Source organism: Myotis davidii, unplaced genomic scaffold (genome assembly GCF_000327345.1).
Source record: "Myotis davidii unplaced genomic scaffold, ASM32734v1 scaffold223, whole genome shotgun sequence".
Taxonomy (NCBI): domain Eukaryota; kingdom Metazoa; phylum Chordata; class Mammalia; order Chiroptera; family Vespertilionidae; genus Myotis; species Myotis davidii.
The window spans coordinates 2575896-2587217 of record NW_006294609.1 but is presented as its reverse complement, the minus strand read 5'-3'; the positions used below and the strand labels follow the sequence as shown (position 1 = coordinate 2587217).

General features: G+C 46.7%; 1 protein-coding gene across 1 annotated transcript in view; it reads right to left on the bottom strand.

Annotated features, from left to right (window-relative positions):
* The window catches only part of CLIP1 (CAP-Gly domain containing linker protein 1), a 102718-nt gene that overhangs the window by 73712 nt on the left and 17684 nt on the right, over positions 1-11322 (bottom strand). The window contains exons 2-7 of the mRNA XM_015567260.1: positions 10597-10790; positions 8281-8852; positions 5543-5667; positions 4825-5047; positions 799-996; positions 109-212 (exon numbers count right to left, since the gene is read on the bottom strand). Coding sequence (XP_015422746.1) covers positions 109-212; positions 799-996; positions 4825-5047; positions 5543-5667; positions 8281-8852; positions 10597-10681 — 1307 coding nt within the window. The 5' untranslated portion in view covers positions 10682-10790. The remainder of the gene's footprint in view (positions 1-108; positions 213-798; positions 997-4824; positions 5048-5542; positions 5668-8280; positions 8853-10596; positions 10791-11322) is intronic.

Sequence of the window (11322 nt, the reverse complement as noted above, 5' to 3'; positions counted from 1 at the left end):
ACACGGCCATTCCTTTGGTTCTACGGGTTGATGCCAACATGGTTGCTAATGGGAAGGAAGTTTAAAAGGAAAAGGCCACACGTGCCCCAGGGGACAGTTTAGGATCACCTTTTCTCCTCTTCTAGTTGGTTGAGCAGTTCCACTTTCTCCCTGTCGGCAGCTTCCACCATGGCTCGCAGCTGGTCCATCTTGGCCTCCAGCTCCAGGACATGCTGGGGAGGCAAGGGTGTCAGTGAGCGGCCTCTCTCTGACCCAGACAGACCCAGGGACGCCTCCAAAGAGCTACGGCTAAGTGGCACCATTGTGGGCTGGCGTTCCTCCAAAACCTTTCCACGTTAGAATGCATTCTATGATTTTTCATAGGTTATTGTCAGCCGCATTCCCGGAGGGCGAGGATGGAAACCTCACCATGATGGCAGCAGAGGGCAATGTTACAACAACGCCCATCTATGGAAGCTAAAACTCATGCAGAGGATCATCTACAAAACAGAAGTTGCAATCACAGGTGACGTCCAATTGAGCCAGCACTGACAGGCCAAAAGACCTGGACGTAGAGACCAAGAGGCTAAGGTGCACTCAAGAAGAACAAAACTCCGCCTTTATGATGATGCAAACTGGGACTCCAGGTCACAGCTTTCAAACAAGCCCAGCAAAGACATTTCCAGTGCTCCCAGGACTAACTCCCGGCACCAGGAGGTAGTTCGGCCTCCTCCCTCAACTTAGAACCTGCCACCATCTCTGCAACGCGATCAGCTTAGAACCTGTCACCATCACCACAAGGCCAGTGCCAGACTTCACCTGGTCGTGTCCGTCCCGGGCCAGGGCTAGCTCCTGCTCTATTTCCCCCACGTGGCTCGTGGCCTTGGCCACCTCCGCCCTCTCTAGATCCCGTTCGGCCAGCAGCTGCTCAATGTGCTGCTGCTTCTCTTTCAGGGCCTCCTGGAGGGCGGTGGTGCCGGAGATCTTCCTGGCGTACCGGGAGGAGGTTTCAGTCAACTGCAAAGGAAAGTGAAAGAAGTGAAGGGTGATGAGGTACGAGGGACGTGAGCAGGGAGTGATGCATGCAGGGTGGGTGCCTCCTCAGCAAAGCGAAAGCGCTGCCCCGGCCCTCAGGCTTGCCAACGACTCAGAAAGGCTCTTCATCAAGAAAACAAGACAGCATGCGCCTCCTGTCTGTAAATTCCACAAAGAACAATCCAAAGAGGCTGTGGACCAATCAGGAAGATGTCTAGAAGAATGAGTGGCTCAAGTCAAAGCTACCCTGAGCTCAGCTGACAGGGCCTTACAGGAATCTAGAAAAATTCCACAGAACCCATTTTAACATGTTTCTCTCCACTCCACTCCGACCTAAGCTTCACTTATAGCTGTCTTCTTGTTATGACATTTTGGGCAATCTTTTGATCTTTAGACTCGAAGTTGAGACCAATAGATGCCCCTCTGCATCACAAACCTTCCTTCAATTGATTAAATAGTTGGACCGTTGCCAGGACTTTCTTCCTCTTTGTTTCAGAGTGAAAGGCAGAGGCGGTCTCGCCAGCAGTGTAGCCTGAGGAGCTGAATGCCCATCCCCACAGAGATTTATAAGGACAAGATGAACAGGACCGCTGACCTGACTTCAGGTGCGTGGAGTGGGTGAGCGTGTGTGCGTATGTCTGGGCAAGGACACACACAAGAGGAAGAAAGAAAGAAACATGAGACAAAAAGGAGAAAGAGATTTATGGACAAAGAGAAGTAGGGGAGGGAAGGAGGGTGAGAAAAAAGGGGGCACAGAGAGGGAAGGGGAGGACAATGAGAAGTGGGGGAGAGTGACTAGGAAAGGAGTGGATTAGGAGGGTCTCAGCTCGGTCACCTGTTTCACATGCCCGAATCCTCCATCTTGAGGCTAACATCTCATAAAAGCACAGAGCAAAGAACCTCCTATTGCATGTTAACAGATAATTGGGCAAGTCGACTACTATTCTTCCAAGCCCAGCTTTAGAGGCTGGTGGTTGAGAAAGGGCCTCACGGCTTGGCGAGAGTGCGTGCAGGGCTGGTCCCTCAGCGACTGCTAGGTCGCGGGTCACTGCAGCCCTAACTCCACCTTCTGCAGTTGGGGCCTCACTGGTGGCTTGAATGCTCTTCTCTTCCTCAGTCTGAGGACGGGGATCTGCCATCCCCTCCAAGTGGGGCAATTTGATGACTAGGAGAGGTAAGGATCCAATCAGACCCGAGAAGTCCTTAGTGGCGTCTATTTAGTGAAATTGCTTGAATTACACATACTGGGGAAGGAGGAATTCCTGTTCTCTTTTTTACATTTGACCTTGACTTTCCAGCTTCAGTACATGTGTGGTTGGATTATACGTTCCCATACCAACATTTCTTCCTGAAGACACTAAATCTGAGGTTCCTGCAGAGCTGCCCCAGGGGACTGCAGCAAACGGCAGTGAATTTCAAGGGAAACTGCGACACCTGTTGGACACCATGCAAACTACAGCTTGAGGCAATTCTGTTTCAGCAGGCTGTGGCTAGAAATACTAAACACTAAAGATTTATTCAAGGGTTTAGGGTTTACAAACTGGAAACACGAGTAGAAAATACCCAGGTGTCCCTCTGAAGAAGAAATAAAATCTAAGAGTTCTCACAGTGCACATTCCTGAGAAGGATCCGTTCTGCATCCTTAGCCTCTGGATGGGTCCGACATGGCCATCTTCCGGACGTCCCGTGGTCTGGCTAATGGACATCAGATGGTCTGGACGCGTGAACATTCTTTCCTAAGAAGTTTAGGTTCCTCGGCTAATTAATGAATTGCTTCCTCGTGCCTCAGCTAACACGATTTCAGTAATTTAGCCGCTTGACCACAGTGACTCCATTTTCTTTCTTCATGCCTCAGGTGGTCATACATATTCCTTTAGGTGACGTCATGTCTTTCCGAAGCTGGGTTTGGGCTACTGCCATGAGCAAAAGCAAGGACTATGCCAACAAAAATCAGTGGTGCTCAGGGAGATTCCAAGATCTGACAGCTGCCCAACAGCAGCATACGGCCTGGTAGTGGTGTGTGATGGTTACTCAAGAATGAATTTAAAATAGTTGTCCTTTTAATTAATAGGAGTCATTTTTTTAAACAGCTACCAACTCCTTGAGACATAAATATTAAGCTATTTAAACCTAATTACTTAATAAACAGAACTGTCAGCTACTTCTCCTGACCTAGGGCCACCATGAAAAAATAACCCAGACACTGAAGGGGCTGTGAACCTAGGAGGCCTGGGAATCTCTGTGCCCAACACTTCCAGATCACTCTGCAGGAAAGGCTTCAGACTTTTATATATGAGTAGGATTCTGTTGCCGAGATACATTTCTAGGAAGGCACATTTCAAATTTTCTACATTCTTGGCATAATCTTTTATCGTGCTTTTTGACTTAGAAACCACAGCTACCCTGTATAAAAATATTTTTTTAAATAAGCTGTTTTGCAAGGCGAGAAGATTCCTTTCTCTTTTGTTGGCGTCCTCCCCTAAATGAGTTGTCAGAATTGGTCTGAGAGTAAGAAGGGAGGCTGGGGGGAGCGAGGAGAGCTTGGCTATTTTCCAAGGAAATGGACTCATGATTATAACGTAACAGAAATGATTCAAGAAAGAATTCCTAACCCAGACCTGACACTCTGTGGAATCGTCCGGGATTGACAAAGCAGATGAGACGTCCACGTTGGAGTTTGCGGACCCCTGGAACAAGGCGTTGTCGAAACTGAGGTTTTCCACCTCCACTTCGTTGCGTCTGTCAACCTTTTCTATAAAGTCCATTTGTAACTGTTCTGTGGAAGGTGCAGACTTTCTCTTCAAATGCAAAATGAAACAGTCCAAGCGCGTTTTTACTGAACTGATGAGGAAGAAGAGCGCCTGGGCTGGCGGCCAGAGCAGCACAACCCCCACTTCTAGGGCAGATCCCACTGCCTTGCCTTTCCCTGCCCGACATCACTTGAAAGAAGGCAAACCGAGATCACACCACTTAGCATCCTAGCTCCTGTCCGTAGGTCACCATCATCATGCAGAGATCCCGACCTCAGCCTGGAGGACAACACTGCCATTTCAAAATTCAACAGTACTTGCCTCTCTTCAAGTAGATAAGCGTAATGGCAGGGGCCGACGCCAAAAAGGCACTGCTTTGACCCTGATGAAGTGCGCATTATCAACCAGAATGAGACGCTGCTATTTTATTTTAATTCTGATGACTCTATGTTTAGTGATCTAAATGGGGGGAGTGGGGAGAGGAGGGGGGTGGGAGGAGGACATAGAGAGAGAAGACAAAACAAAACATAGCTCTTCCAATCATCCTTTTAAGTCCTAGAAGTTCCCCTCTGTGTCCTCTGGCCCAGGTTGGGAACACTCCACACATTATCTGCTTTCAGAGGGTTAGACTGTATTCATGTCAAAATTGCAAGAACATGGCTTTGCTCAAAATACTTTAGTTCCTAAAACTGTTTGAAAAAAGAGACCTACATCCTTAAGGAAAAGGAATACCACCACCCCCAATTTTCCAGTCTTTCTTGTGCCCAAAGTAATTTCTGAGAAAAGCAGTCATCTCGTCGGTAGTGGCTAGATTCACCCAGAACTGCTACACCGTGAAGCCTTAGGAATCGGAAAGGGGTTGTTAAAAACTATTTTAAAATGTGTACTCTTGCTAGAGTTTAATTCTGTGACCCTGGCAAGGACATTCACAAGCTACAGCTAACGTTTAGCACGAGGGTGAGGGGCGACTTAGTATTTCTAGAAGCAGAGCAGGTGCACTGGCTGCCAGCGTGGGCCATGCCGGGAGGCAGAGACATGCAGTGAGGAGAGAGAGGCTTACTAATCCTGTGCGACTGGGCTTGCTGCTCACGGAGGAGGCCACCGAGCTCAGGGAGCTGAGAGAGGACGCGGACGGGCTGCGCTTCAGGCTGGCGGGCGTGGTGGCCATCACTCGCCTCACCGCAGCGGCCTTGGCTTTGGCGGGCGTGGTGGAAGGGAAGCCGATCTTGGTCACTTTGTGGACGGGAGCAAACAGGCCATATTTGGGTTGACACTGAAAATACCTTGAGAGAACAATAATAAGGAAAGTGACAAAAAAAACTTCATTAGGAGAAACTGCAATGAGAAAGCGCTCCTAACTCCTAAGTCGTGACTGGTTTGCTGTCAATTCTACCGGTCAGCTGGGGGAAGGTGGGGTGACGCACAGCAGGCAGGGTTCACACGGATGAAGGCTGCTAAATAACCTCAGCAATGTTTTAGAAAACACATCATAAATAATAACGTCGTGCACAGAGGATGAATTGCTCACCGGGTACTAAGGTAACAAAGGGAATGAATATTTCTACCACCAGATAAACATACAGCAGAGGAGTTCAGCAATACAGTGATCCACTTAATAAAACCTTGCCAGACAAAGGGAGAAGGAAATCGAACAAGTTTCTAATGCTGGCAGCTCTTCAAGACACTCATTTCCATGTTATTAGACACAACGGGTGAGATCTGCTCGGGCACCTTTTCGTGCAAGAGTGAGACAAGATGGTGCCCAATTCCAAACAAACCTTGTGCCAGCAACAGCCCCGTCATTCTTCCCAAGAGGCTCATCTAACTCCACACCACACCACTCCCCCTTGGCAAAGTCCGTCTCCCCGAGAAACCGGACTACACCAGCCTTAGTGCCACCGACCTGCAAGAAGAGAGCGTTAAAGTGAGGAGATGAGCGTCGTACCAACACTTCATCTTCTGCAGTTCCCACCAAGGATGGCGCACCACACACCCTCATTTCTATCAGCAGGCTTCCTTCCCTTCTCCACTTCCTTTTGGTTTATTGTTCTTTCCTTCCTAATTTCTTCTTTTTTTGTTATTCTCACCCAGGGATATTTTCCATTGATTTTTAAAGAGAGTGAAAGGGAAGTAGAGAAGAGAGAGAGAGAGAGAGAGAGAGAGAGAGAGAGAGAGAGAGAGAGACATGGATGCGAAAGAGACACATCAATTGGTTGCCTCCCACACGCACCCCAGGCATGTGCCCTTGACCAGGAATCGAATCCTTGACCCTTTGGTGCATGGGCCAACGCTCTAACCACTGAGCAACAAAGGATAGGGCTCCTTCCTAATTTCTTAAGATGTATACTGTTTTTTGTCTTGCTTTTTAATGCTAAAGGCATTTATTTCTACTTTTTTCTCTGAATATAACTTCTTATGAGTTTGGGATATTTCCCCAAACTCATCCAACTCTGTTTAATCCTTTGTTTTTATAAAAGTTTAAAAACATTTTGCCCGGCTGGTGTGGCTCAGTGGTTGAGCACTGACATATGAACAACCAAGATGTCACAGTTTAATTCCCCATCAGGTCACATGCCCAGGTTGCAGGCCTGATCCCCAGTAGCGGGTGTGCAGGAGACACCTGATGGATGTTTCTCTCTCATTGACGTTTCTATCTCTCTATCCCTCTCTCTTCCTCTCAAAAAAAAAAAAAATCAATAAAAACATATATTTAAAAAACTGCTTTAACAGATAGGGTGGAGTCTATCATATGTTAGCAGCTAGCTTGCTCATGCCAATTAGACTCCAGGACTAGATTTGGCACATCTGACCTTCTAACACTCTTACGGCATTCGTGGAATCTACAAGCAATCACCTCTGTAACACTGGCCTCAGTTTCCTCCCCACTCCTACACCACAGCACCCAGAGCAGGTCGAAACAACATCATGCGAGCAGAGCTCAGCACATTAGCTAAAGAAGATGAAATCTCCTCAGCGAATCTGCTGAATTCTTTGCGGGTGAGTCTAAGTCACTGTCAAGATGACTGTTCTTCCAAGAGGCATCTAACAGGCTGGGGGCAGTAAAATCTCCAAGCAAACCATGGGCTTCACTCGGATCGGAAGCGTTACAGAAAATCACCACAAGCCCAGCCGGGTGTGGCTCATCAGTCGAGCGTCAACCCAGGAACCAAGAGGTTACCGGTTGATTCCCGATCAAGGCATATGCCCGGTTGCGGGCTTGATCCCCAATGTGGGGTGTGCAGGAGGCAGCCAATCAATGATTCTCTCTCATCATTGATGTTTCTCTCTCTCCCTCTCCCTTCCTTTCTGAAATCAATTAAATTATTTTTTTAAAAGAGCAACTGATGAAAAAAAATAAAAATGTACTCAGTTGATTTTTTTAAAAAATCACCACAAAACAGACTGGCAATACTTCTCTAGATGCAGGTAATACCATATACATTTACCCTCGGGGGGAAATGCCATGCCACTACATTTGTTTACTTCCCAGAATGCGCAGTTTTCTTATACTTTTCCCCCCACCCAAACCTAAAATTCCTTTTTGTGTGTGTGTGTGTGTGTGTGTGTGTGTGTTTATTGATTTCAGAGAGAAGAAGGGAGAGGGAGAAAGAGAAATATCAATGATGAGAAAATCATTGACCAGTTGTCTCCTGCACAACCCCTACTGGGGATCAAACCCACAACCCGGGCATGTGCCTTGACCTGGAAGCAAACCCCCTTCTTGTAAACTCCTGTGAGAGGTAAGAGCAGGGATCAATTCTGCAGGGCTAATGAGCGGGTCTGCAAACAGGAAATAGGAAACAGTGAATCCTTTTTAAACTCTCCAATCTATTCATTATCAAGTCCCAAACAAGCCATTTAATCTCACTGGCCTGGGTTTATAAAGCTATAAAAAGTCCAATGAGTGGTAATAGGGCTTGTTTCACAGGAATTTTGTGAGCAACAAAGATTTTGTAAGGTGGCTTCTTGATGACATCATTTTGAGCCTCCCCATCTATAACATATGATGGTAAGTAAACCCCCTGAAAAAAGTAATGTGACAAGGGCAGATGATGTAGAGCAGATATTCTCTTAGGAACTCCCATTTGACTAGAACTTGAATTGATTTTTTTTCACTTTAGTTGGTGGGGAAATAGAGGTTCTTGTGCATCATTAAAGCAAGAAAAAAATGTTTTTTAAAACTTATAAAGACATCTAAGTCCACTTCTGAGCCTGTTTTGTCAAGTAAAATTATCTTAATATTTGTAAGTTATAAACTCATTCTTTTGGCTAAACTGGGAGATAAAACTAGAATCTATCACGGCAAACTTATACTCACAACCCTTTTCAAACTACGTGGCGAGGTTCTAATCCGCAGCATGTTTACACATCAGCTGAGCCACTAAAAAAGCTGATTCCTTTCTCTGTTAGTGAGTGGTCATTCCTCCAGAACAGACTCTGAGCCTGTATTTCTAACCACTCGTCAGTGATTACATTTCAGTTCACCACGACGACTTTGGAAGGTTTCTGGACTCACCAGTACTCTGTCTCCAATTTTGAGTTCTCGCTCTCCTTTCTTGACCGAGCCAGCCTCCGAGAGGTTGGAGATGGATTCACTGGCAGTTTTTGTGAGGTTGCTGATGGGCGGTGTAGTTGAAGGTTCCTTTGCTGTTGCCTGGGACGACTTCTGGGGAATATGTGAGGGGGTGGCTGGGGAGGAGGCTGTCATGCTGGCTGCAGAAGTGGACAGAGGCGAGGTCGTTCTGGAAGCGTGAGTTGTCTGCAGGCCACTGGCTTCATCTTCAGCCTGCACCTTCCTTGTCAACTTGGAAGGTCGGGTGAATATGCCCTTTAAAGGTTCACACTGGAAATACCGGACTCCTGCCACTGAGCCATCATTCTTGCCTATGGGTTCATCTAGAACAATCCCGGCCCACTGGCCTGGTGCAAACTGAGTTTCACCCAGAAACTGTATAAATCCAGGCTTATTTCCGTTCACCCAAACTCGCTCCCCAACTCGGAAGTCGTCCACAAATTCCTCTTGTGTCTCAGAGGAAGGGGCGCCTGATGCTTTTTCACTGGATATTGCTTTTTCTGCTGGAGCTGCGACTGAAAACACAAGAAATGATCAGAAGAGATTCGGTTTCACACTCAAACAGACCTGAAGGGAAATACACCGGAGAAAGCCAAAGTGCCCTGTTTTTCTTCCTTCACTTCTTTTTTTTTAGCAAGGAGGCAAAAACTACTGGCCCCATCACTACCATGTTCAATGCTGTTGAAGCTCAGTGAGCTGATGAGATTTAATCCTTACCTGCAATTAAGAGAGGATGAAGTTAAAACAAGAAAAAAAAAATGTAGTCCTTGCCCAGCTGGTGTGGCGCAATAGTTGAGCGTCGACCTATGAAAAGGAGGTCATGGTTTGACTCCCAGTCAGGGCGCATGCCTGGGTTGCGGGCTCGATCCCCAGTAGGGGGAGTGCAAGAGGCAGCTGATCAATGGTTCTCTCATCAGTGATGTCTCTTTCTCTCTCTCTCTCTCTCTCTCTCTCTCTCTCTCTCTTCTCTGCCTCTGTCTCTCTCTCTCTCTCTCCCCCTCTTCCTTCCTCTCTGAAGTCAATTAAAAAAAAATTTTTTTTTAAGTAGTCCTTTTCCAAAGTTCATAATGCAAGTCTGATTTCATTCTTTCCTCCACCCCCAACCCTGAACGTCATGAACAAATACCCGCTCAGATCCACTGAGATGGGCTTCATTCCCACATTTGAGTCGTCAACGACAGCTGACAAGGCTAGGACCATTTGACCAGAGACTGGCATTAGCTTGGATGAAGGAGGGGTTTGTGCTGTGGTCCCTATCATCATTTCTCCAAGACAACCAAAGAGACCCATTCCTTTGCTGGTGGAGATGGCGGTCACAGCGAGGCGAGAGAGACAGCATCTGGCCCCATTAAGGCAAGATGACCTTGTGCAATCTCTACTCTGCGGTAAAGACAGAAGTTACATTTTGCCAGAAATGTGATATTTACACTGGAAACGCATTCATACACTCACCCAGCAAGCATTTAATTGGTATTTAGTGTGAACTGGCAAAGCAAGCCCACATGCTTCATCACTCTACCATTTCCTAGGCACATTGTGATCTTAAGATGTCACACAACCCCTCTGAGCTCAACTTCGTCATCGGTAAGGGGGAAGTAATATCTATCTTGAGGGTTTTTTAAATGAGGATTAAATGAGAAAATGTATTTATTCATGCTGCACATGAGCTCCTGCCACTCTGGGACGAGTCCTAGGCACGGTTCTTCGCTGAAGGACAGAGCAAGACAACGCAATCCATGCCCTCACAGGGCTCAGTCTAGAGATGAGGAGACAGGCAGTAAATAAAGAGACACAGCCGCCTGTTTCAGGCAGATCAGGTGCCGTGGAGGAGACCGCGCCTTTGGGCAGAGCAGTCAGGGAAGGCCTCCTGGAGAAGGTGACATCTGGCCCAAGACTTGATGAGTAGAAGTCAATTGTGCCAAGACTGGGGACAAGAGGAGTCTGGCCGGCCTAGAGCAGATGCCAAACATCTCTGTACACTATGCTGAGGGAGTCCGCAGAGTTTCGATTTGTAAGGATCAAACACCCACGGTCCTTAATTTGACCACCCTTTGATCACCTGACACTAAATGAAGTAAAGATAACCTACAAGGGAAACTCTTCACTGATTCAGACTTTTAGCCATAAGATGCAATTCTGTTCATCAAAACATTTTCAAGTAAGTGAAGTTTTCTAAGATTATCTTTTTAAAATCTTCACACTGAAGCCTTCCTATGGGGCTATAACTTCTTTGCTCTGGAGGAAAACATAAGGCATTACCAGCAGTGGGTGTCTTCAAGGCTGTGCTGCCAGGCTTGAGGATCTTGGTGGGGACCTTGAGCCCGCTGGGTTTGAGCGCACTCATTGTCCCGGTACAGCCGAGCTGCGCTTCCTGTGCCTGCTGCCACTACCTGTCCCCGACCATGAAGACGGCTGTGGGTGCTCCTAGAGGGAAGTCAGTCTCTGGGTTAAATCTGCAGAGAGAAAAACATATAAAGAGTTTAGAATCTATAGAAGAAAAAAGGTAGATACAACAGTTATTATTAAAGCAGCTTTCATAGCTTCAACTTTTTCTTATCTATAATAATAAACCATCGCTGCACTGAACCTACGAACCTAGAAAATTCTCTAGATACTAAAAACACAAAATGCTAATGAGATGAGTTTAAAGCAATTTACTATCCTGAAGATAAGTAGCTAACGGTAGCAATATATTACACATGCAAAGGGGAAAAGAAAAAAAGATGGTCGGTTGGGCTCACTGGGTAGAGTGTCGGCCTGCAGACCGAAGGGTAAGTACCTTGGTTGCAGGCTCCTCCCCGGCTGGGCCCTGGTCAGGGCTCATGCAGGAGGCAACCAATTGACGTGTTTCTCTCACATCGATATTTCTCTCTGTCTTACCCTCTTGCTTCCAGTCTCTCTGAAAAAATCAATGGAAAAATATCCTCAGGTGAGGATTAAAAAACAAACAAACAAAAAATGAGAAGTGACAGGCAGAAAACAAAC